The sequence below is a fragment of the Emys orbicularis genome, chromosome 1, assembly GCF_028017835.1.
Source record: "Emys orbicularis isolate rEmyOrb1 chromosome 1, rEmyOrb1.hap1, whole genome shotgun sequence".
Classification (NCBI taxonomy): Eukaryota; Metazoa; Chordata; order Testudines; family Emydidae; genus Emys; species Emys orbicularis.
The window spans coordinates 355,410,136-355,437,672 of record NC_088683.1 but is presented as its reverse complement, the minus strand read 5'-3'; the positions used below and the strand labels follow the sequence as shown (position 1 = coordinate 355,437,672).

The 27,537-nt window shown below is 40.8% G+C and overlaps 1 protein-coding gene across 1 annotated transcript in view; it reads left to right on the top strand.

Moving 5' to 3' along the window:
- Nucleotides 1-17,139, top strand: part of EMSY (EMSY transcriptional repressor, BRCA2 interacting) — a 50,915-nt gene extending 33,776 nt beyond the window's left edge. The window contains exons 14-20 of the mRNA XM_065407417.1: nt 1,520-1,718; nt 6,184-6,348; nt 6,594-6,749; nt 9,824-10,026; nt 12,613-13,176; nt 14,027-14,539; nt 16,722-17,139. Coding sequence (XP_065263489.1) covers nt 1,520-1,718; nt 6,184-6,348; nt 6,594-6,749; nt 9,824-10,026; nt 12,613-13,176; nt 14,027-14,539; nt 16,722-16,916 — 1,995 coding nt within the window. The 3' untranslated portion in view covers nt 16,917-17,139. The remainder of the gene's footprint in view (nt 1-1,519; nt 1,719-6,183; nt 6,349-6,593; nt 6,750-9,823; nt 10,027-12,612; nt 13,177-14,026; nt 14,540-16,721) is intronic.
- The last annotated feature ends 10,398 nt before the right edge of the window (nt 17,140-27,537 follow it).

Here is a 27,537-nt window from a genome sequence, read left to right as displayed (position 1 = left end):
TATACAGTTGAACAAACATTCTGTGCAACAAAGGTCCCAAAATCAGATAAGGCATGAAGCTATAATGAGGAGGAGAGAGGATTACAGGTATGGAAGAGAAGGTTATTTCATGTGAGGAGAGATTGAAAGGACTGAGATATAGTTATATGGTAGAAATATATAGAGAAGGCCAGTCAGGCACTATTCAGTCTTCTGTTTTATGATAGAAGAAGTGCATGATGAAATTAAAAGGCAACACATTTTAAACATTAAAGGAAATACTTATTAAGCAATGTATGACTAACTTGTGGAATTCACTGCTTCAGAGTAGTAAGGGAAATCATATATGGTTAAAAATGGCACGTTTAAGAACACATTTTGTGTGGAATAAAAATCACCTCATTCTTCAGGGCTGCTCATATTCCTGAAGGGAAGCTACTGCTTTCAACTGTAGCCTAAAGAAAATACGTAGCCGGGCTTGAGGCCATGAAAGATGGGAGGAATCTCTCCATAATCTGTCAACCTGAGGGACTGGGAAGAAACAGGGTGAATCCTGCCCTGTGGAGTGACTTTGAAACATCTGGCATCAACAGGATATCAGAGTAGTTAGACTCTTAGTCAGTTCTGATATGGTAATTCTTATCTTCCTTTTGTCTGCCAGAACCTGTTCAAAACAATCTGATATGATTAGATGTAGGAATTTAGGTACTGTGAAGATACCTTTGTTTGATACCTTTTTTGTTATGTTTATGTATGAATTTAGTGCTCATAAAATTGATGGCTTAATAGCAGTGGCTTGAGCCAAGTACAAAGTAGGCAAGGTCCTTGCAAACTTCAATTCTTCTAATGAACCTTAGTCCTGACTCCTGCTATTCTGGTCCTATGCCATTGAGTACAGATTGACAGCTGTAGTACACAGGCATGTAATATGGTTACTGGGTTTCTCAACTTTAAGTGTATACTCTAATTGTAGGCATAAACTCTAGACTGCAGAGTTAAAAGACTAGTATGTTAGCCCTCTGCACCCTATGTTATTGAATCTATCCTAATTCTGGGCACTCTATAAGTCTAAACAGAGTTCAAGTTTAATCTTGTATCGATAAATGAAAGAAAGTTATATTCATATACAGGCTTTCAGAATCTATCTGAATTGGTCAGGACTAGAAAAACCTGTTGCATGTCTAAATAAATTAGTGCCCAATCCCATATATCACTTGTGTTAAGCACATGCTTAAGTACTTTACTGGATTAGTTCCTTATAGCATAATAATCAGGAGCTTGTGACCTTAAGAATAGACCTTAAATTAGATGATCTATATAGTTCTTAGTATTCACAGATGCTAATTGGTTGTGTAGGAATCTGCCATGCTTCTGTATGGACAGGAATATACAAAAAGAGGATTCTGTAGGGGTTGTATATGCTGTCTTGATTTCATATCAGGCGACTGTGTGCAATTGAAGCTCAAGAAACTCTTTGATTGATGTTTGATCCTTTCTTGAGTGCTCTTACTGTAAATAGAAACATTGTTTTTTCTATTAGGTTCTCATAAAACCAAAGCCAGTGACATTTCAAGCTACGGTTGTGAGTGAGCAGACAAGGCAGTTGGTAACTGAAACATTGCAGCAGGCATCCAGGGTGGCAGAGGCAGGAAACGCCTCTCTCCCAGAAGTGAAAGAAGAACCACAGAGCTACACTGATAGCAGCTCCTCTTCTACAGAGTCCTCCCAGAGCTCCCAGGGTAAATATAATCACTTTGTTTGCTAAATAATCTTTGATTTCCTCTCCCAAAGATGTAAGCTAGTTTTTTTATAACCTGTTGTTTCTCTTTATTATGTTTTAAATGCATGGTCATCTGATCTGGTTAGGTGACTGGAGATCAGGACTCCTGAGAATTGCTTCTAAATATTGACTTTTTGTGAGTCCTGTAACCCCATGTCTCAGTTCCCCATCTGAAAAATGAGGATATTACTACTTGCAGGGGTGTTGAGGATTAACTTCTGAAAGCACTTTGAGATTTGTTGATGACATATTCTGGAGAAGTATGTAGTATTAATCAGAAATGTTTTACTTTTCACCTCAAAATCATCAGTTCCCTAAATATAAAATAATTTACTTTTTAAAAAAAAATCATACTGTTCAGGTCTTCCTTTGATCCCCAGCTAACCTGGGCAGTGGCATCCATTGTAACATTAGGAGATTTGCGCACTCATTAAGAGACTATATACACAAGTATTTTTAAACATGTCCTTTAGACAAAGGCAAAATGGTCAGTTTTTATCTGCAAACACCTTTTATCTTTTTCATATACCTAGCCGCCCTCCTCTTCCATTCATCCCTTCAATGTAACTTTTAAAAACTTGTTCTTCGAGTAGTGTCCCTGTGGGCTTTCCACTTCAGGTGCACCTGCGCCCTGTGCCTTAGATTGGAGATTTTTGGTGGTTGTTCCCATCGGGCCCGCCCGGGCACCTCACACGTGTTTATGCTCCACGCCGAGGCTAGAAGAGGCTGCACAGGCAAACTGTCCCTCAGTTCCTTCTTAACCACAATCAACATGAGATGGCGTTTACCTGTGCTTGTTCTCTCTAGTATTCAACAATTAGCTAGTTAGCATATAGTCTGTGACCTTTTAGTGTTTTTAGTTGTTGGAACAGATATTCCCCTTTTCCTTTCACTGAAAAAAAGAAAAAAACCAACCCCTGCGCCAAGTTATTCATAGATATAGTTAGATGTTAAGATGTTTCCCCTTCATAGGGGATCAGTTTTTGTTTATTTGCTCAAGAATGCTGGGCTCCCAGGGATTCAAAAGGTGCCTATCCTGCCGTGAGGCTACTCCAGTCAGTGTCTTGGCATTCCCAGTGCCTCCACTGTCTGGGTGGTGCTCATGTCTCCAGTAAGTGTAAGATCTGCACTTCCTTCAGTGGTAGAGCCCCAAAAAATTGGGAAATCAACTTTAAGCTCCTGATAATGGAGCCAGCTTTATGATCAGCTTCGGATCCAGGGGGTGGAGGAACCTATGTACATAGACCTCCTGATGTACCACTAGTGCAGCGTCCACATCAAGATCTTGGTCAACGGAGATTAATCTCAATATCTGCCTCTAAGCAAAAGGAGGCAAGGCATAAATCTCCAAGAAAATCTGTCACCAACACACAAGATGACTATGGAGACCTCAGGTCCCAAGGGGAGTTCTATGCAGTGATGCCACTACAGACGCTCCCCGACTTACGCAGGAGTTCCATTCCGGATTTGCGTAACCTGGGGAGCGTCTTTACTACAAAGGTGAAGAGGAGTCAATCATCTAAGCCAAAGTCAGTACTGAGTTCCTAGAGTGGCAGAGATGCAGTTGAAAAAAGGCTAAGCCCATCCCCGAATAACACTAGAAAGTCAGTGGTACCAAAGACTGCTCATATACTTTCTGTTTACAGATTGAGTCTATTCAGTCCCATGCCAAGCACTTGGTACCAACTGTATCGGTACTGAAGCCATCCTTCACAGGTTCTCGCTCGACCCAGTCTATGATACCTTTGGTCCTGCAAAAATTTAGGTACCCTGAAGACCTGATAACATCTTTGGAGCCAGAGTCTCCTCTGTTAACGAGTGCTGGGGGTTTATCAGCTTCAAGACTCTCTCAGTCACAGACCCCTCTGTCTACTAGAGTACCATATGCACTCTTGCCTACTTCGCAGGCAGAACAACTATTCCCCGCCCCACCCTTTCCCTTGGAGCATGTGGAAGAGCACTCCTCAGACTCTCAAATATTGGTCTAGGGTTCCCCTGGGTATTCTAGGTCACATCGCTCTCCCTCCTACACTGACCTATTTCATGAGGATAGATCTCAAATGATACACCCATGGCGGGAACACAGATGAATGCCTCTATCTATGCCATTTGGCCCCTCTCAGTGGTCTTGCTGAGGCCTGTAGGCATTCTGTTGACAATTTTCAATTACGTCTCCATACCGCTGGAGGGAGCAGAGAAGGGCCCATTCTTCTCAACGTCCTCTATCACCATCTATGCCAAAGGAGGAGACCTTTGAGGAGCAAGAAGGGTGGTAAAGAGGTGACACCTCTTACTAATATTGGGACTAAAAAGACTGAGCCTCTTGTGGTCCTTACTGTACGGGGTGGACTTTGAGCTCTGCTGTCTACCACACTCATTAACAGCCTTCACTACCAGGGAATTTTGAGATGAGTGAGAAAATAGAAGCTCTGATTCTCTGGCAGGGACAGAATACTTATTATCCATACTTCTGCAGGTAGGTGGTGCAGTAGCTGGGGTTTGCCAAACAAGTCTTAGCAGGCTCCATAAGAGCTTCCTTGACCAGAATGGGAATGTTCATAGATGTGGAGGTGTGTAAAATATCTAGGAGTTTATAGTTGGACTCCTGAACCTCCTCTAAGGGAATGTGTAACAGGTCAGCAATTTGCTTCATCAGTTCTTGAAACTGCCTGAAGTCATTGGCCATAGAATGTGGTGGAGGCATCACAGTTTCATTTAATGTCCCTGCCCCTTTTGCCCCCCCCCTCGCAGCCGCCAATGGGCCGGGGGGGGGGGGGGGGCCCAAAGGGAGCAGTTGCTCTAGGGCCGGCGATTTAAAAGGGCCCAGGGCTCAGGACGCTGCTGCCGCTAGCACAGGATTACCTGTTGGAATTGAAAACATTGGGTCTTTCTGTGAACTCCATTAGGATACCTTTAGTGTCAACAACAGCTTTTCACACACCCATAGAGGGCTTTTTGCTCTTTGCTCACCCAGCCAGAGGTTTGTCAAATCTCTCCCAACAAATAAGAGATTCTGTGCCTAGCTGGGACCTAAACCTAGTCCTTAATTGCCTTTTAAAAGCATCCTTTTGAGCCACTGGCTATATGTTCTTTATTAGATTTATCAATGAAGACAGCCTTTCTGGTGGCTATCACTTCTGCCTGAAGGGTTGGAGAATTGGGAATGTTAATGGCAGACCCTCTCTATTTATGGTGTTCACCAGAGAGAAATTATCACTATGGGCCTATCCAAGATTTTTAACTAAGGTCATGTTTTGTCCCAAAACCACATTGGTCTAATGAAACAGCCATATTCCATACCCTAGATGAGAGGAGGGCATTAGCTTTTTACCTAGATAGGATCAAACCTTTTAGAAGATCTGCTAGACTATTTGTATCCATCGCAGACAGAAACAAGGGTTTGGTAATTTCAAAACAGGTTATCAAAGTGGATCTCTGAATGTATTAAGATCTGTTATGATCGAACTCATGTTCAGCCCCCTGTGAGACTGATAGTGCTCCTGTGGAATGTACTATCTGCATTTATAACCTAACTTAAGGATGTACCAATTGTATACATCAGTAGAGCGACAATGTAATCCTCTGTTCATACTTCTAATCACTATGCCTTGGTGCCTGCTGCAAGGTCAGATGCTGTTGTAGGCAATGCAGTTCTCTCTCCTATATTGGACTCTGCTCCGAATCTCCTGCCTCCTTAGGGGATACTCCCTAGGTGTCACCTGAGGTCAAGCATCCACAGGGACACTACTCAAAAAAGGAAAGGTTACTCACGTTGTGCAGTAACTGGAGTTCTTTGAGACGTGTCTCCCTGTGGGTGCTCCACTACTTGCCCATCTCCACCTCTGCTTCAGAATCTCCTTTGGGGGACTTTGGTGGAAAAGGAATTGAAAGTGGTTCGCCATATAGCCTCAGCACAGGGTACTAGGATGTGTGGGGCACGTACACAGAGCAAACAGGCACTGTTCCAAAAATCTTCAATCAAAGGTGCAGGACACACGGGCACCCAAAGTGAAGCGCCCACAGGGGGACACATCTCCAAGAGCTCCAGTTACTGCACAAGGTGAGTAACTTTTCCTTCCACATTGATAGTGTTTTTTGGGAACTCCTGGTTTTCAAGGAACTTAATGTGATCAAATTTAAAGAAATTAAGGCTTGTTTTGTTCAATATTTGAATACTGAATAACTTGAATATCTGAACAGCTGAAATTTTCCAAAAAAAGTCAGCTTGAGGCAGACACTCAGAAAAACTTCAGTTTGAATGGTTAAAATTTGGCAAAGTTAAAAGCAACTGAAAATAATATTTTATAATGGAAATTTAGGCAACCTTAACAATAGGTGTTGCTACCAGCTCCACTTGTAATAAACACTGAATAAAAATGTTGCAGTTGGTTGATTTGATTTGTCCTCATTCTTCTGTGTAACAGATTCCCAGCCTGTCGTTCACGTGATTGCGTCTAGAAGTCAGGACTGGTCAGAACATGAAATTGCTGTGGACACCAGCCCCACAATAATTTATCAAGATGTATCCAATGAATCGCAATCAGCTACTTCTACAATAAAAGCACTGCTGGAACTTCAGCAGACAACAGGTGTGTGGGTGTTTGGGATCACTTTGAATCATGTTAGCCAATTGCATTGTTTATTAGATGAAAATTCAGTATTTTTGCTCTTGCAAGTGTTCAGTTTGGAAGTACAGTATATCTTGATTATGTCCCACTTTCTTGGGGCGGTTTGATTCTCTTATCATTCTGTGTATTTAACTTCAGTTGGAGTCTATTTTACTAAAAGGTGCATTCTCTCCCCTCACCCCCTCCGCCCAAATATCTTTAAGCAGTGAAGGAGAAGTTAGAATCAAAACCAAGACAACCTACCATTGACCTGAGCCAAATGGCAGTTCCTATTCAGATGACTCAGGAGAAGAGGCATTCTCCAGAAAGCCCTTCCATTGCTGTGGTAGAATCAGAATTAGTTGCTGAATATATCACAACTGGTAAGTGGCTACAAAAACATACTATGAATACTAGAATTAGGATGGCTGGTTTTCAGTGGAAAGCCTTTTTGTTGTTGTTGTTTTATTGTTGCATATGGTGGGGGGGAGGGGAACAGTATTTTCTGTCTTCCTTTCCTCATAGTATTTCTGTAAAGGAAATTCATGCTAGTCTTCTTCCCCTACTTTGAGGACATATTAAGGGGCATGGGATGCTTCTGCTCTTCGTTGGTAGGTCAGAGAATGTGCATCTATCTGTTTCTGGTGTAAAATGAAACAAAAGGTCATTGTTTCAAGTTAAATAATTTAAACATACTCTGAGCTTGTGGTAAAAGGGCAAAGTGCCCCTGTTGATGTCTTTGGGGCAAACTCTTGGGAAGGAAAGGTAGAAAATGAAGCTCGGGATTCTCATTATATGACTTATCTGTTGTGAAAGGATAAAAGACTTCTTGCAGAATTAGTTCACCCAACTTTGTGGAATTCAACTCACTTACCGGTACTGAGCAGGTAGCCTTTTTTTGGCCAGTTGGGCATTTTCCATTATAATTGCCATCCTTATGATATAGTGGGCAAGTACATTTTGTGTTTGGGCTAATAACGTTTTCTATATTCATTTTACAGTGCCAAATTAATGCTTCAAACTGGCACATCACACTTATTATTGGGATTCAGCTTTCCCTAACCTTAACTGACCTACTCTCTGTCTAAAACATCTTTCTAGTCCTCATGTTGCCTCAATCCTTCAGTGTTTTTCTCTGGACATGTGTCTAATTAAACTATATCTCCCACAAACTGGAACACTCATCTGCCCCTAGACATTTGCACCATTTAATAAATTCAGTGTGAAAGGGTTAGCATGTTTAGCTTCTTAAATTCAGCATTTGAATTAATACTCTACATGCTTGCATTTTGCATTTCCCAATTAAGTTTTAACTGTGGTGAAAATGTCTGTTTAAATACAGGATAAAGCTTGTTTATATTAAAATATATTTAAAATATGATTTCAGTGTTTTTAGTATTTGTTAACGTCTAATCTGGTATTTCCATTTTTCATTTTCCCCTCCACTTTCGCCCCCTGCTATCCAGATTTAAGTTGGATGGGACTTTTTTTTTTATATATATACTGCCTACTGTATCTGGCTTCAATTCTGAGTGAGAGAGTCATAACTCCCATGGATCCCTGGTGGGAAAGCATTGACTTAATATTAAAATGTTGTTTGGATAACAAGTAGTATGATAAGTATTTAATAACAAGTAAGCGTACATGATAACATTATTAAACTGATCACCAGTTATCTGAAGATCAGTCATATTCCCTGACATCACCATACACTGTGTGTTGTACCTTGTATTCGAGTCTCCAGTTTCCTCCAAGATCTACTGGAAAAGTCAAGTTGAATTATACATATATTTTAAATCAGTACTTAGAAAAGATGCCCGTTCAATATTCGTGTAGTTTGAAATCCTCTTTATCTATAGATCCAGGATACCAGACAACAGCAATGAACGCTTCCCTGAACTTACAATAATCAGTAACTTAAAACTGGTTGTTTTTTTTACAGAGCTCAAAGTTATTTACAGAATTACAGGGAATGTGCATGGTAGGGGTCATTTGCTTTTCCCACCAATTAAATGCAACCAACCATGGGTTGGACAGCAGCAGCCTTCGTAACAGCATACAACTACAGTTACTTCTTCAGTTCCTTCCCACTTGAATTTAAGGAACGGGGGTCATTGAATGTGTATATGAAACAAAAAAGTATGCCACTAATCCCAGAATAGGTGGATTTTCTGCTAATATGATAAGCAGTGAAATAATGTACTATATTGACATTTATATGTTGTGAATTTTTATACATGGACCTAGAGCAAAGGTTTAGGTACATTTTAAATAAATTTAAATAGCTGCTGGGCTTCAGTATTAACACCCATTGAATTGAATGGGGGAGTTCACACCTCTTAGTATTATCATTTTTTGTCTGTCTGCAGACTCAGGAAGACAACTCTGTATTGGTTCACATTCGGAAGAATTTCTTCACAACCATATAGGTTAGAAACTTTATTTTTAAATGAAGTTTTAAATTCTGTAGAAACTGTTGGGGATATCCACTAATAGCTGGTACAGCATGAAAGGCAATGCTGACTTTATCCAACCCCCTCTAGGAGTGGCAAGTTAAGTTTCCATATTCATCAAAACTTTGGCCTCCCTTCTAACTACCCAGAAAAGAATGACTACTAGTCACTGTCAGTTTCATCTGGATATAATCATATTCCTCTGAGCCATCCAGTACCATACCATGTTTTCCAGTACCTGATGCATTTAGGAATAAGCTAATTAAAGCAAATATCTACTTAATGGTATGAGTTGGTATAAGCTAATTTGGGTTCTCCATTGATGCTGTTGTCTTATGCTGTTGACTGCTTTGTTAGATAATAGAATAAATCATTATCTGACTTTAGGACTATTTCACTCTGCCCACCCATCTTGTTAGTTATGGAGCCAAAACTATAGCCCCAAAGTTGATGTGGTTCTACTCTGATAAGTGACTCTAAAAAGAGGTATGATGGGTCCATGTTTGTTGTCTCATTGACTTCTGAGCAAATTTGTTCAAGTTCTTTACACGTAAACACTTTCTAATTGCCAGCCCTGTACATTTAATGTAAGGTTTGAGAGTCCTAAAGTTCTCTCCTTCTTTCTGTAATCACATCTTGGCATTTTCAGTTATGTCTGTGCAACCGCATTGCCTTCAATGGAGTTGCAAAAATGTAACAGCATAATTCGGACTTCAGAATGGTCCATACTGATGATGTATGAAAGAACCCAGCTTGAGACTCTGAGTACAAATTCAGTTTGCAGGACTAGCATTTGGGAGGCGAGGGACATTTTAAAACTGAGCACACACTTGCTCAGACAAACACCAGACTCCATGATACTATTTTTAAGATCCTTCTCAGAGTAGATCTACACTTTAAGATTGAAGCTAGCATACAGTAAAGGACTTATTTCATACTCAGATTTTTATTTCATCCATATTTGCTTTCACTTGAAGGTAAAACAACAAAGCAAGTAGCTTCAGCTACTACAGTTAGTTCTGGGGAAGTGCCATTGACCTCTTTACTTTCAGTCAGTCATCGGTCTCAGCCCCACCAGCAGTCATCCCAGCCCCAGAGGACTCTGCTGCAGCATGTGGCTCAGTCGCAGACAGCAACACAGACTTCTGTTGTGGTGAAATCTATCCCTGCATCTTCCACAGGCGCAATTACCCATATCATGCAGCAGGTTGTACCTTTTCTTTTCCAAACACTCTGTGAACATAAGTAGACAATGTGAATTATATAGGGCCAGGTTTTGATTTGAATGCACATGTCATGTTGGTTTGTGTCAGTGGAAGCCCAAGCATAAGAACAGAATTTGGCCCATTGTGAGTTGCTGTTCCTTGAGCGTGGGACAAAAAAAAAGACTATCTAAGAATATCTTCCATAATTGATTGCAGTGTTGATGTAGCCATGTTGGTCCCAGGACATGGGACAAGGTAGGTGAGGTAATATCTTTTATCTTGAAAGCTTGTACCTTTAACCAACAGAAGTTGGTCCAGTAAGGTATTACCTCATGTACCTTGTCTAGTAAGTGGAGGGGTTGTTTTATATATGCTACATGTTTGCTATTGGCCATTTTGAAAGGATGTTGCTGCCTACATGATCCCTCCCCATTTGTGTGGGGTTCACTTGACAGCGGTGTAGGACTTGCCTGTCTCGTACCCAGTAATGAAAGGGGGAAGGGCCCTAAAGATTCTATGTTAGGCCTTGTCTACACTACAGAGTTTTGTCAGCAAAAGGCAGAAAAACTCTCCTGTTTTGCTGACAAAATAAAACCACCTCAACAAGAGACAGAGCTTTTTGCAGCAAAGTTAAAGTGACAAAGCGTCAGTGTAGACGCTGCTGTTCGTTATGTCGCCATAACTGGCCTCTCCCAGTATCCCACAATGCCTGCCATGACGCCTCTGCTTGCTGTTTTGAACTTGGCTGCCCTGCATTCCAACTACACAGGCATGCGGCTCTCCCCTTTCAAAGTTCCGGGAAGTTCTGAGCATGCCGGCAGCAAAAGCAAATGATTAACATGGAGTTCTGCTCTCCCCCAGCACTAGGAACACAGCGGCAGGCAGGGAAGGGTGTGTGTGTGTGAGACTGCAGTGCTGTGCAGAGGCGGGGAGGGAGGTGGGGGCTGATGTCAGCGGTGTCCCCCTCCCTGTGCCTCAGGACTGGATGTTTCCAGCCGCTGTCTGAACTTGGAGACTGCATGCTGACACACTCACTCTCCCACCACACGCACTCTGTCTCTCTCACATACACACTTCCCCACCACACTCACACACTCTCTCTCTCTCCCCCGACACACACCCACACTTCAGTTGAAAAGCAGCTGGCAATCTAGTAGGATGCCCATGGAATGATGGGGTTGAGAAACCTGCATCACATGATGCTGTGCCTGCCCCACGAGGCATTGCAAACCCTTCCCAAAGCATCCTGTGGCCAGTTGCACAGTGGGATAGCTATCCACAGTGCTCTTCTCTCTCTGTCGATGTGAGAGCTGCTGGTGTGGATGCGCTCTGCCAACACAAGGAGCACAGTGTGGACATACAACAGTGGTTTAATTAAAGCGGCATAACTTTTGTTGACAAAACTCTGTAGTATAGACAAGACCTTAGTCTTGAAGCAGAGGAAGGAAAAGGAGTAGAATTGGAGACAATAAAGAAGCAGGATGCCTTTGATTTGGAGCTTGGCTTTGTAAGGTGCCAAACTGCAGAGGCCTCTGGCAAATTCTCAACTTGCGAAGTCACAACTGTGAGACTGCTTTAAAATGTGTGGTGAACAGCCCAAGTGAAAGGGACAACCCAGTAAAAAGCAGAGGAAGTAGCCTCTGGTGTGTTCTTGTTTAAATAGTTTAATTTTCTTATTTAATTCAAGAATTAGCATTTCTGTTATCTGTCAGCAGTAACAAAAATAAAGCTACTCTAGTTTTGTGAGGTCCCCTGGGTAAATGTACACCATTCACTTTCTATATAGTTCATATTTAGATAAGGTCTGTTGTAAAGCCTCTGTAGAGAGCATCTGTAGAGGTAGAATTTTGCTGAATGAGGCTACTTAGTTATTATTTAGGATTGTGTAATAAGACAGTGTTCTTGCCCCCTAAGGAACTTAGTCCAACTCAAACATGATATATGGGACAGTAGTTTTGATGCGTATTACGGTACAGACATGGCAGTGGTGAGGAAATCAACCCAGGAAGAACTGGGTCTGAAAAGGAGGGAGAGATTATGCTTTGGTGCATGGGAAATGGGGCAGGTTCCAGGTGTAAAAAGTGGTGTAGAAGAAGTCACCAAGAAGCATCCGAGGAGACAGTGTTAGGAAACAGAATCAAAATCTCTTAAGATAATAGGTTCTTGTTAAAGCTAGGAACCATCTATTCACCAACCTAAGATCTCTGTTGGATCAGCCAATCCCTTCCATTTCCCATTCAGACATCATGGAGTTTGAGGTGATCTGAATCTTAATCTTTCAAATGTAAGAGCAACCTAAGCTCCACTGAGGGCAAGACATCTACAGTTAAAAGGCAGGTAGTGGGTGGCACACCAGGGCTTAGTTTGTTATGGTATGGAAATAGCCATTGAAGTGCTATGGCTTTGGGAACTCAGCATCTTAGGATATTTCTGCTTTTATACATGAGTTGTATGCCTGAAATCCTGTGACCTATTCTGCTTTTAAAACAGTTCAGTTTAAATATTCTGTAATGTCACTAGATTTGTGTATTCTGCAGTAAATTAGATGATGTCTCATTACTTTTTCATTTGTAACTTTTTTTATTAAGGCTTTAAGCAGCCACACTGCATTTACCAAACACAGTGAACAACTTGGAACTGAGGAAGGAGAAGTGGAAGAGATGGATACCCTAGATCCTCAGACTGGTCTATTTTACAGATCTGCCCTGACGCAGTCACAGGCACAAAAACAGCAGAAACTGAGTCAACCACAGCTGGAACAGACTCAACTGCAAGTGAAAACGCTGCAGTGCTTCCAGACTAAACAAAAGCAAACCATCCACCTGCAGGCTGATCAGATCCAGCACAAACTCCCACAAATGCCCCAGCTTTCTATCCGGCATCAAAAGCTAACCCCACTTCAGCAAGAGCAAGCACAGACCAAACCAGATGCACAGCACACCCCACACCACATGATGGCCAAAGAAAGGCAACTCCCTACCTTAGTGGCACAGCCACAGCAAACTGTAGTACAGGTGCTTGCAGTAAAAACCACGCAGCAGCTGCCCAAACTGCAACAGGCACCAACGGCACAAAAAATCTACATGCAACCCCAACCCCCCCAGAGTCAGTTGCAGCTACCTGCCTCTTCAGAGAAACAGCCCGCAAGCCAGGTAACAGAATATTGATAGCATGCAAAATAAAACGTCGCTGTTCAAGGAAAAATCCAAACACCAACCCAGTTGCTGTAGCCGTGTTTTCTCCTGGCAAGAGAGAACTCCTCATTACGCTGGTATTAATTTCCCCATCAGAAGGTTGACACTAGGAAAGAGAAGCACATGTTGTTATATAGGGGAAAAAATCCATAGAGCTCACAAATCAATTTTGTTGGACAGTTTTTTGTGAATTTCTGCAACCAACAGTGCATGGAATTTGCCCCTAATTTCTTTTATTTTTTTGGGTATAACATATTATTGATTTCCGTTCCCGTAACATTTTAAAAAAATTCTGTAGAAATAAAGATGAATACACTGCAGTCTCCCAAGGATCTCCATTGTACGTCTTCCTTGGTAGTTTACATCACCATCACCCTTCAGTTAAATAATTGTACCTAGAGGAGCAATTTTACTTTCCTTGGGAGGGGAAGATGTAAAGACTGAGGAAAATGAAATACTATATATGTATTTTAACTAACTCCAAAAACCTACTACTCCCCTGCCCCATGAAGCATATATAAAATAAGAAGAAGGGATTAATATACATCACATGGGGATATAAATCCCAAAGGAAAATGAGGCTGCTGTGATATTCTGCTAGAAACATTGTCTAGCAGTCCAAAAACTACCTTCCCCAGGCTTCAATTAAATGTTATCGTATCACTGCTGATTCCTTTGTTAAAACACTGAGCTTCAACTGTCTTCCTAATAGCAAGTATGTTGTTTGTGCCATATTGTCCAGATAAATATTGATTAGGTTTAAATAAAAAAATAGCTGTAACATGCACAACAAAAATTTGATTTTCAGGTGCAGCAGCCAATTATAACTCAAGGATCCACTGTTACAAAGATAACTTTTGAGGGGCGACAGCCTCCTACTGTTTCAAAGGTAGCAGGCGGCAATTCTGTGCCCAAACTGGCATCGCCAGTTACAAGCCTATTACCCATGCAGGCATCTGTGAAGACAGCAGTAGCAGACATTTTGAAAATGTCTATGATGGAAGCTCAGATTGACACAAACATAGAACATATGGTAGTGGATCCCCCAAACAAGGCCATGTCCACTAGTAAACTCGCTAGTGAAGCAGAATCATCACCTCGGATCCAGGTGCCAAGGGTGACTGCAGTAGGGATGACGGCAACTTCCATCTCTCAGCAACTGAAATGCAAAGAGTCCTGTTCAAGTCCTCCTGCTGCTGATCCTGCTTTAACAGAGAAGAAAGTGGATGCACAAGGAGTGCCTTCAACAAACCAGTTTATACACATTCAGAATATATCCCAAAAGAAAGCTGAAGAGATTGCATCTGAAATTATTATCCAGGTAAGAGAAGAGCAGAGCAAATAAAGGTAAAGAAATAAAGCAGATATTTTCTAGGTTTGCGTGTCTAAAGCCTTAATAGCATCTGAACAATGTTCAAGTATTTTTTTTCCCTTTCTTACTTTGGTTCTCCTCTACCCCAAAACAGTAAGTGATTTAAGAATATAAAAATGTTGGGCACTTGTTTTATTAAATTGGCAATAAGTTGTTAAATACAGTTTCTCAAACATGCTGGTCACTGCATTCCTACTGTCTGTCTCCTGAGCATTTTAAGTGTTCTGCTTTGCTTTCCCATTAAGGAAACAAACCAAACTTGCTAGATATTCCAAATCACCTTCTAACTGAAATGCTTGAACATGCAACTTTTGCTGTTACCATGGAGGTATGATTCGTGCCATGTCTTTTTACAGTGTCTTACAGTCTTACCTGTTTTTTAGTGTAAAACTTTCTTCAGCATAAAGTAGATTTAGTAGAATCTCACTAATTCAAACTGACTGGGAGACCTTTTGCAAATTAGTAAATAAGGGTCAGATTCATCAAAGCACTTGAGTACATTATTAACTTCATGCATATGAGTAAATCTCATTGATTTGAAGTCAGCAGGACTACGTACATCCTTAAATTAGGCAGATGCTTATGTGCTTTGATGAATCAGGGCCTAAGTGAACAAATGTGAAAATGTTTATTTATTCAAATTTAGTTTTATTTTGATACTTCATAACGTATTATTATATTCCATAGTACGGATTGTCAAAGCATTCCATAGTACGGATTGTCAAAGCATTGACATTTTAGTCATCTGAAATCTCACTTACAGAACCCTAATTATACACAAGTATAAGTACATAAAAGGTTGTTACAAGGAGGGAGAAAAATTGTTTTCCTTAACATCTGAGGATAGGACAAGAAGCAATGGGCTTACGTAGTGGCAAGGGTAATTTAGGTTGGACATTAGGGAAAAAATTCCTAACTGTCAAGGTAGTTAAGCACTGGAATAAATTGCCTAGGGAGGTTGTGGAATCTCCATCACGAGAGATTTTTAAGGGCAGGTTAGACAAACACCTGTCAGGGATGGTCTAGATAATACTTAATCCTGCCATAAGTGCAGGGGACTAGACTAGATGACCTCTCGAGGTCCCTTCCAGTCCTACACTTCTGTGATGCTATGATAGTGACTCATTGCAGGGAAGTGGACAGAATGCCATTGTGTTTGTATGCAGTGTTTGACTTAGAGATTTTATTGTATATTATATACACTTGTTATGGTGAAAAATGTGTAATTGTGATGGAAACAAATATGCTAACTTTGATTTATTTATAAAGTTTACAAATGCTTTGAATTATTTTGTAATATTTTCCTTGAAACTAAGTAGTTTTTCTAGGAATACTCAGGATTTTGTATCTCTTGAGGAGTGAGGGCTAAGAGATAGATGTAGTAGAGTAAAATAATCAGTATATCATAGATATTTATATGATGCTAATCACCATAGTATTTAGGTGTGGTTATGATGTCTGGGCCATTTCAAAATCAAAATACCTATCTGATTATCAATTTAATAATTAAAATGTAGATATATTTTCCATACGATCTAGAAATTAAAAACAAAAAAAGATTTAGTCATTTACTGTATTCCTTTGTTATTGCGGTACTTTTATCAGTTAAATCTATTCTTTCTTTGTATTGATCCAACCTATTTCAGGGACCCATTGTGCAATATGTTGTACATACAACAGTCAGAAGTCTCGACCCCAAAATACTTAGTCTAAATAGACAGAACATACAGCGGGCGAGAGTGTGTTACTCCTATTTTACAGATGGGCCAGATAGCAAACAGATTAAGTAACTTGTCAAAAGTTACACAAGAAGTCTGGCAGAGCTGGCAATTGATCCCAGATCTTTTGAGTCCCAGCCATCAGCCTTAACCACAAGACTATCCTTTCTTTAATTGTAATTATTTCAATTTATCCTTCAGTGAAAAAATCCTGCAAAATGATCCTTTCATGCTACATTTAATTTAGCAATATTGTAACAATAGGATGAAAACAAATTTATTGACTTTGGGAAAGTGTTTCTGGGATTCTTACAACTGTTTAATAGGCATGAGTATCTCTTTCATTTAAACAGACAAATCCTTAACTCACCTGTCAAAACTGTGTATTAAAACTTCATTTTTTCTTTCTTTAGACTATCCCTCAATACTCCATCCCTTGTCACTCCAGCTCCAATGTGGTAGTGGAACCCAGTGGGCTCCTGGAGCTCAATAACTTTACTAGTCAACGTCTTGATGATGAGGAGACAGCAATGGAACAAGATGTGGACAGCAGTACTGAGGAAGGCACTGAGCCCAGCCCCTCTCAAAGTTCTGCTGAACAATCCTAATGAATTGGGACACTGGAGTGCACTTTAAATTCATCTTGGCAATTGAGTGTCCAAGATGCCGTTGTATTGTGATGTATTAGAGCACTTTGCCTATTAGAGTTGTTCATTGGACCCTTGAAGCATCAGTGTGTTTTAACAAGACAGTATTGCAGAAACGACATCTTAAAATTGTTTCAAAAAAGATGGTTACCAAGATACAGTAAACCTGTGACAGTGGAATGTATGTCTTAAAAAAAAAAAAAGGAGGGGGGGCAAAGCTATAGTGAATTGAAAAGATTGAGTAGAAGTTCTTGCTATGAAGCTCTTGACCAGATACTGAAACTTTTCAGTAAAAAGGGACCTTTTACTTTGCTGTGTCTTTCTTTTTGTAGCTATTGAGCAAAACACCATCACAAAGAATGTTTAGTAGATATTTGTATTTTTAAATAGCATGTGAGATAAAAGGTATCTCTGACAGTACTGGAAAAGCCCCAGGAATTTCTGAATTGGTTAGCTTTCTTGCACTTGAGCTCAATTAATGTTCATATTTTTAATAAGCGTAAAATATAGTTTATTTTTTTAATTACTTGTTGGTGAATGTTTGGACATAAGCAAAATCACTAACAGGTAACATGGTTTGGTGGATTTTGTTTTCTTATATTACAAGAAATATGCTAATTTAATGTGCAAAACATTTCTTTTTTTGCCACAAGCACATGAAATGCCCATTTAGTCTAATTAATTAACCTCTGATAATTTATTTAAATGCAGTGATTTAAAACCAGGCCAAGTTGCTTAACTAGTTCCTGTTAAACAGGCAAATGTTTTCATTCTAATGCTGTGGGGTAGCAGAAAAGTATTCTGGTTTAAAACAAATGTTCAGAGTTTGGAAATATTTGGTTCATTATCTCATAACTTCAGCCTGCTGTATTCAGATGCAAGCTGAGGCTTTTAAAAATCTATATTTTACTCTTACATGCTGTTTTTAAAATGACCATTTGGGGGGTTTAAAAGTTTAAATTGATTAGTTGTATGTTTCAGAGGTAATCCTCAGCCTTATGACTTGACTTGTTCAAGCAATATGTTGGGTTTTTATGATTGTTACAAGCCACGGAGAGAGATTTGGGTGCAGGTGGAATGACGAGAGGCCGTTTTAATACGTTCTGGTAATGAAGACAATACTTTTCTTTTTTTAAAACAATGTATATAGAAAAGTTTTTTAACCATTTTGTATAGATTTCATTATAAATAACTAAGCATTTTAAGACTTTGACATCTCATTCAATTGTACATACATCTATCAGCATAACTGCCCATTTTTTGGTGCTGAAGTACTACTGTAAGTATAATTCATCCCAAAGTATAATACAGGTTTTGTGTCAGTCTTTTTTAAGATGTGATTTTACTGTTGATATTGTAGTTTTTTAAATTCCAACTGAAGAAACGCTCATCACACTAACATACAGAACCTAAAAAGCTGAACATATTTGTCCTGAACATCTATGTACGTAACAACACTGCAGTCTCCTGTAGATGGTGCTGTTGGTTCTCCTTTTAGCCTCTGTTAGCAGTTACTTCATTTATAAAGTCCTTGTGACTTTCATTTTTATGTTTGTTTTGTCTGTTAATTATAAGCCTAAATGGCAAAGAGAAGTGTTCAGCCTGAATATTATGGAAAAGCTGTACATAGTTGGGTAAGAATTGGATTGTCTTCTCTGCATCACCAATACGTTACAACATTGAATACTGTGACAAGCACTTGTTCCTCCACTTTATTTTACATAACATTAGAAGCACTCAGGTTGGAGAGAAGAGAGAATATATGAAATGGAAAATACCTTATGCCTTTTTTCTAGTTAAAAATTAATACAGAAATATTGTCAGTCATTCTAGATGGTATTTCAGTTTTAATAGCTGTGTTTGTTTCTAGAACAGAGATACTTAAAGTATGGCCACCCCCCAAAGGCTGTGACAACAAAGCTTGACAAGAAAGATGACAACAAAGCTTATCAGCTGCAGATTTTATTGCTAGTAGATTCAGGCAAGCTGTCTTTTCTAGTCATCTGTCATTGAAGGGGTTAGTATGAGCCTGGTCTATATATTTACTGTTCATAAAAATGGATTTCAAATTCTATGCAGATGAGATGAAACCCAGTGGCTTGTGTCAAGCTGTTGTCACTCGTGGTCTTACAATATATTGGATGTCCCTGTCATAGGCCGAGCTAAAAGGAGGAGAGAAGAAAGCCCCTTTCAGTATTTCTGTTGCTACACTATAAGAAGTTTACAACTTTGCCATAAAGTATGGCTCCACGCTTAAATTTATTATCTCTATGAAACTTTAGATGGCTGCTCTCTTTTCTACAAACAGATTTTAAAAAAACAAATGAAGTGTTAAATTTATCTTAATACTCATAGCGTATTACACAGTTTAAGTTCTGGCCCAATTTTGGTTTCTTGACAGAAAAGTTTATATTGTGGTGGTCTTGTTTTAAGATAGCTGCAAAGAAATTTTGAGAGAGGTCCATGAAACTAAGGGTTATATCTGTAGTGAAATTATATGTTGCACTTACATAGTGTCATTTCCTATCATTGAGCCTTTACAAACATGAAGGCTCACAACACCTCTGTTATGAAAGGTAAATATTTTACAGATTGGTAAACTGAGGCACGTGTTAACTGCTTTGCCCACAGATATACACGAAGTCTGTTGGGTAGATAGGAAAAGAATGCTGATATCCTAACTCCCACCTCTCTGCATTAAACTTAAGTTCAGATTTCCTTCTTTCCTAATCCTTTCCCAAACCAGTTGTGAATTGAGGCCCTAAATTGTTTGATTTATGATCTTTGGTGAATATGCTGGAATTGGTAACTAGTTTCATTAGAAAGAAATCTACAAGATAATAGGTTTTGATACTGCACCTGAAGTCCAGACTATGTTTTGTGTTTCAGCTACAGTAGCTGAAAGTAGATTGTCATCCATTACATTTCCTTTACTTTCGTGATTACTCTTCACATCCTTATCATAGCTCTACTAAAATAAAACATGTACTCTTTAAGTTCCCAACAAACAATCTCTGTCGCTACCTGCCAAAGGTATGTGCTTGAAATTATTTTCAGTTTACTCTTGCTAGATACGTTTTATCTTCCTTAAATGGAAGAGATTTGACTTCCTGTTTGTCTTTGCAATGGAATAGCTCAAAAATGAGCTGTGTAGAATTGCTTATTTTTGTTTATATTAATAATTAGTGTGTTGTAATGAGAGAAATGGAAAATTTCTTACCAAATAATTTCCTTTCTGTTAGCAGTATCTCCCACAATTCTGCTACACATGGGCTGTTTCCCTCCTCTCTGCAGTTCCCAGCGGTAGTTCAAAGCTGCAGCACAGTGTTTGCTGGCTATGCCTCCTTTTCCCGCTTGCTGCCAGATTAGTCGTTCCAAAGCTGTGTAAAACTCATAGAAGAATATTAGTAACAATAACATGCCAGTTCATTAATTATGTACAGCAGATGACTGCCTGCATAGTAATAATCCATATAAAATGGTGACCCTTGCCTGTAAAGCTATCCACGGTGGGTAGAATTGTGGGAGATGCTGCTAATAGAAAGGAAATTATCGGGCAAGACATTTTCCATAGTGCAGCCCAGTGTCTCCCACAATTCTGCTATGCATGGGAAGTAGCAAGCCGTGAACTGGAGTGAGGAGGGATAAAGATAGATTGAAACAGAATGAGGTAAGGAGACACTCCTTCTCCCCCCATAAAGATTGCTTTTACTGGGCCACATCCTGCAGCACCTTCCTGCCGAAGGAGGCCTCTGCAGAAGACATGAAGTCCACTTTATAGTGTCTTATAAAGGTGTTTGCTGATCACTAAGTGACCACTCTGCATATCTCAGCAGTGAAAGAATGTGCTTATTCAGCCCACAAGGTCGCCATGAGTCTTGTGGCGTGTGCCTTGATTCCTTCTGGAGCGAAATGCCTGATGCCTAGTAGGCCTCAATAATGCACAGTCTGATCCATCTAGTGAGGGATAGCTTGGAGGCTCTGGGTCCTTGACACTTTGGATGGAAGGAGACAAATGGTGCATGATCTCCTTGTGGATTCTGTATACTAGATATAACTCTTCAGCACCCTTCTGATGTCTCAAGTGTGCCACAGTTTCTTGGTCAGCTGCTGTGGTTGTTGAGCAGAATGAAGGATAACCTCCTGTGAGGTATGGAAAGGAGATTTCAGTTTGGGGAGAAAAGATTCTGGAGTTCTCAGCACCACTTTGTCATTGTGGAACATGCAGTAATGTCCCTGCACAGGCAAGTCTGCCAGCTCAGAAACTTGCCTAGCAGATGCAATGGCAACCAGAAAACTGATTTTGATGGAGAGAAGAACGCTGATATTGAAGCCAGAGGCTAAAAAGGCTTGAGTGGTCAGGGTGTTTAATGCTAATGGTAGATCCCAATGAAGGAAGATTGGTCTGATGGCTGGTCTGGCCAGTCTGACTGCTGAAAAATCTAGAAACCTGGGGGTTCGCTACCAAGGATCCTGGGGATCCTGTGAATAGAATGCTAGTAACCACTGATAACTGACGTGCTATGGTGCTGGGTTAAAGACATTAATCCACACCTTCTTGGAAAAAGCCCAGGATAGCTGGAATCCCTGGGTCTCTTGGGTCTGTGTGCGCCTGTACCAGATACAGAACTTGGCCCAGAGGGAGGAATGGGTATTTAAGGTAGAGATTCCTGGATGAGAGCGAAGTTCCAGTCACCTTGGAAGACACGCCAAGTGCTACTGATGCTTTCTTTTCAAAAGCTAAGCTGTTAGATGAAGACAGTCTGGGTCCAGTTGGGGAAATATACCTCAGAAAAAGAAGTCTGGTATTGCTGGTAGCCGTGACAGTGATTCCAGTTTCAGTTCTATCAGACCAGCAAACCGGGGTCTCCTTGGCCACTACAAAGCTAGCACTGTCATCTTTGCTTGTTCCCACTGTATCTTTTGAATCATTTGCTCTGTGAATGGGAAAGGTGGGAATGAATACTGCAGGCATGTGTTCCTAAGAACTTAGGGTATGCTTCCTTGGCAAAGTACTTCAGACATTTTGTATTCGGGTGATGGAAGACCAAACAACTGCAAGATCAGTTGAAGACTTTCTGGTTCAAACGCCACTCTGAGTTGTTGACTTTGCATCTGCTGTGCCAGTCTGCCTTTTGGTTCAGCTCCACTTTTGTGTGAATCGCTTTTAGGGAAGGGAGAGACTTTTCTGCCCATCTCATTATTGTCATTATTTCTGCATGTAGTGCTGAGTTCCCTGTCCTTATAACCTATTTATGTATGCAACTGGAATTGTGTTGTCTGACTGGACCAGGACATGATTTTCTACTAGATGGTTCTGGCACCTTCATAGGGGCAGTCTGAAGGCGCAGAGCTCTAGGAGATTGATCCTGTGGTCGCTTTCTGTTGCGGCTCCAGATGCTTTGAGTGGTTCCGGGTCCCTGATGTGCTCCCCAGCTCTACAGGCTGGCATCAGTTGTGTGAACCAGAGGGTCTGGAAGACATATGGGAATGTGCTCGTGAGCATTCCTTGGGACTGCCCATCATCTTAGGGTCTTGAGTACCTGCTTTGGGACCAGCATGTGATTCATCATGCATTCCAGGGAGTGGTCCCATACTTTCAGTAATATGTCAGACACCTTATGTGCAATCACACTCTTGGGGTGATCCCTATGCATATTTATGCAACCGGGGGGCCCACTAACTGAGGACAGTTGAGCATTAGTTGGCCTCATGCTCTTTTGCAGTATAGATATGAGATACTGGATCTACTGGAATCTGTCAAGTGATGGGTAGACTTTTGCCTCCAAGCTGTCTATGTCCACTCCCAGGTGAGTTATCCTTGTTGAGGGAATTAAGGAACTTTTCTTGATGTTTATTATAAAGCCATGCACTTACACTGATCTCTTACAGCTGATCTGTCAGTTATTATAGGTAAGTCCAACTTTGTTCCTTAAAATGGAAAATGTACCTCACAAGAGCTAGATATGTTTAGTGTACCAAAAGAGAATGTTTAGAAAGCGGTGATGTGATATCATGGTCTACAAGGAGAAGATAACTGGTATTCGGGACCCTTTAATCTAGCAGACGGACATAACAAGATTCAAAGGCTAGAAATTCAAATTAGAAAAATTCAAATTGGAAATAAGGTTGAGAGTAACTTTTAGAATAGGTTACCCTGGAAAACGATAAATTCTCTATTGCTTGGCGTCTTTAAATGAAGATTGGGTGTCTTTCTAAAAGCTATGCTGTAGTTCAACCACAAGTACAGGAATTACTGAGTGAAATTCATGACTTGTGTCATACAGAAGGTAAGATTAGATGATCATAATGGCACCTTCTGGCCTTAAATCTATGAAAAAGTATTAGAACCAATATGAGGAGAAATTTATAAGCACCTAGAGGTGACAGTGTGAACAGCAAATGTAAGGAAACAGCAGATGTAATATTTTAGTTAAAACATTCAGCAGTCTCATAATTTTACTTGTACAGTAGAATTCAGATGGGGCTCAAAAGTTACTTAAAGTCTGTGTAAATAAGGGGTAATAATTAAATGACAAATATATCACATTGAGGTCAATTTGGATACCCCAAGGATTTGTTGGGTCTTAATTAACAAATGGTTTCTAGGGAGATGAATATCTTGGAATCATTGGATGGGATTGGGGGGATAGGTGATAGCTGAGAGTTTTTTAAAGTGTTATTAAAAACGGTATCAGTTTGGCTCTGAATCATTGTTAAAGCTTATAAGGCTGGTCTAGATAATACTTAGTCCTGCCATGAGTGCAGGGGACTGGACTAGATGACCTCTTGAGGTCCCTTCCAATCCTATGATTCTAAGGCATTATAACCAGTGGTCCAGCAGTGTCCTCATTTCTCAGTGGGAGGCTAACTGCTTCAGGTAGGGTTTGTTTTCTGTTTATTCAAAATCATTTGAATTTTTTTGGGACAAAACTTGGCCATTTTTGGAAAACGGAAAGTCTTATGAAAACAGCTTGATTTTTCTCAATTTTCCATTTTTTTCAATACAATCTTTTTGTTTTATTGTTGTTCACTTTAGGGCCCTTTTCCATGGCCAGTTTTGATTGGTTTTACTGAGTTTATCCCTGGGGGGAGGGATAGCTCAGTCTGGGGGGAGTTGTGTCTTCCATAATAATGAAATTATTACAAGGGTTTTAGCCCTGAACTCGGAGGGTTAAACCAGGGGTCTGGTAGGAAGGGAACTGGCAACAGGATAGAGAGAATTTTAGACCCTGCAGTATCTGGCAGTTTGCCCCAGGTCAGCAGTATTAAAATTCTTTGCCTCTGACAACTGGTGGCCTAAGGGCAATTATTTATCATTTTTATTATGGTAGCAACTCGTGGTTTGAGTTGGTGATCTTAGTCTAGTTTTAAATACAGACAGGTGTCCACATCACAAACATCAACACCACAACTAGCAAAATTAAGGAAATAGGGCACGTTTTATTAAAAATCAGAAAGGTGCAAACATTTATACAAGCCTATCTACAAATTAAGTTTCAGCCACCAGCCTTCTGGCAAGTTGACAGTCCATCCCCTTCTGTTGTACAGTGATGTTCTTGCTTTACATTCTGTGATGAGGCAGCATCGCAATAGGGGGCAGGACTGACTCCCCCGTGTGTTGGTATTCCATGGTGGTTGTTCCTTGGTCTGGAGAAGATTTAATACAAGAGACACTGTTAGGGAAAGAATCCTTTTATGAATGAGGGTTTATAGGAGAACAAATGAACAGTGTTAATCTAAACACACATGCTGAGCACCAGGATTGGCATGTCTGCAGCTACACTGAGCTTTTTGCCCTTCTGTTCCATGGAAGGTTTCTGTCTTCCCTGTTCTTGCCTTCGGACTCTTTCACTAGCTTTTGCAGTTTTACCGCCCCAGTCAAACTCCCCACCTGACACTGGAGTTGGTCATGCCCGGCATGTGCCAGGCGCTTGGAGCCAGAAGCGAGAGCCCCTCAGGGCTCACCCTGTAGCTGCACTGAAGGAACAACGCAGTGGTCTGGGAACTGAGCTCAAGTAGAATGTATTAGGGGAGCACACGGCCATTTGTCAAAACACTTCTAGGCCTGATTCTACAGCAATTCAACTAGAATATGTCTATGGTAAATCATTGGTTCGACTTTAGATTACTACAGCAAAACCTTCCTGGCAAATAAACTAGACAAGTTCTGGCAATACTTGGTGCTGCTGTTAATGCATGTTACTCATATACAATGTATGAAACAAAGTTTACCAACAGAAGCAGGAGGAGAGCCTTTTCAGGAGAGCAACTGTCCAATTTCTTCTGGCTTCCTGTGCCAATCTGATGGAAACAAAGGGCATGTTCAGATACTACAATAATGAGCGCAGTATAAATGTGTAGCGGGACAGGTGCTATGGACAGAGTTTCAGGACAAATTACAAACCCTTGAGTGGGTAACAAAGAGGAAATACAGGTCAGAACTAAAGCAAAAAGACCCCCGAAATCTCTAGGAGAAATACCCTCTACCTTTTCACTGTGATCTAAACACAACATATCCCAGGTGCCCCCCCTGTATCCTCACTGTCAACTACTCCAATATCTTGGAGGAGCTCAACAGTGACTCCCCTCAGGCCGATTAAACAGCTGCCATTCTTTCAGAGTTACCATGAGAAGCTGTAGTAGAAGTGGCTTCTCAGTGAGAAGGACTGTCTGTGTGGTGCAGGCCAGTTCATCTGCTCAAAGATGGCAAAGATATTTCTACCAATTGAGGGTTCTTCGTCAAACAGCAAATAGGCAAGAGCTGAAACAAAGAGCACAAATGGAGGTCAGGAGACCCAAAGAAATGGGTCATTGCCCCCAGATATTGTAGGGGATCATGCATCTTCACCATCCAATATCTTGGGCCATCCAGAAGCCTCCATACGTTCCTATGATCAATACTACCACCTAGAGGGATCCCGTAGGGGATTTACACATAGAGGGGTGTCTTCTCATTTTGCCCTGTCCAGACTTTATACTCTTTTCTAAAAGTCACATTGTTATTACTGCACAGGGGACAGTGAAAGGGAATGAATATTTGTCTGGGGGGGATTGATCTGAAATATTTCCACTCCCTGCCCCTCATTGCAGACCCCCGGGCATGCAACAATAAAAAGCATATGCAGATGAGCATATAGACATGCCTCTACTCATGTAAACATAGACACTCAAAGAAGTTCACTCACCAACTCCAGAAATACTATTACAAAAGAAACTGGGGAGGGGGGAAATAACAGAAGTTCCATCTCTTGCAAACAGAAGAATCTCTGCGAGTCAGCATCAAGATTTACATATTGGACCTGCAAATTAGACCTACGAGAGGCCTCTATCACTAAGCAAAAGGAGTATCTGACCCTATATGGCTCATGATCGCTAAAAGGGACCTGACATACATTGCCTGTAGGCTACACAAATATTTGCTAGAAACAGAATAGTGGGAATCAGGATTCCTGGGTTCAGTTCGTAGCATTGGGAGGAGAATGTAGTCTACAGCAGCGGTTACTGAAGTTGTTACAAAGTGGGTAGCCAAGCACATACCTTTGACATATTCAATATAAAAGATAGCCTGACTGAGTATATGAGAGCTACAGTTTGCCATTTTGGGGACTTGATCTCTATTCCAGGCGGTGCCAGAAGTGACCTTGTAGGACTTCTTTTCACAATGAACCTCCTCCAGCCTTCTCCTGGGAAATGCACACAAACACTTGCTCTCAATTTCCCACCACTACTGGGAAAGGTATGGGTGCCGAAAGAGGGTTGCAAACACATAAGGGAAGTGTAGGATGCTCACAATCCTATGAGGGTGCCTGCACATCTCCAGTGGGGTGAGACCGAGAGGAGGGATAAGTCAGGGGCTACTGGTAGATGGAGATGGGGGAAGGTGTTTAGAAATCCCAGTTTCAGCTCAGGACTAAGAGCACCTCCTACACTGGGCTGATCACACATTGCTGGAGGCCTGGCCTTATCCATGTGAGGGGGCCCCAGAACAGAGCCAGAGCCCGAGCCCTGGAGGCACTCTCATTCACACCCTCCTGTGCAGGGTCCCCACAATGTTGTTTGTACTTCATGTTTCTCCTGGCTTATTAAAAAACTTATAATTTAAAAACAACTTTTCATAATTCCTGATTAAACAGGACCGCTCTGTTCTTTAGCCCCTTGCTATCCATTCTGGAGATCCCAGGTATACATGTATGGACGTTTCTAGCCTTTACTGAAGTCAGCAGAGATTCACCAGTGACTAATTTGACTCAAACAAATGAAACATTCTGATATGAAGAAGTGGACTTGGACTTGCTCCTCTACCCCTTTAACTAGAACAAAGAGATGAATGAGCTAGAAAAGAATATCACTTCTGGACTATAACAAGCTTGCAGGCTAGAACAAGGTTTCCCTCTCCGTCCTTTTTATTATGGCAACAACAATGTAAAAACCAGGAGATGGTTGGTTTTGTCCACTAGTGCCAGAACAGGAAAATCTAACGTTAGCTTCTATCAGCACTTCTGCTGTTCTTACCTGTTTCTTTACATGATTTCCAGGCTCCTTAACGCCCGAGGTTAACATTGCTGTAGCTGTCTGTACA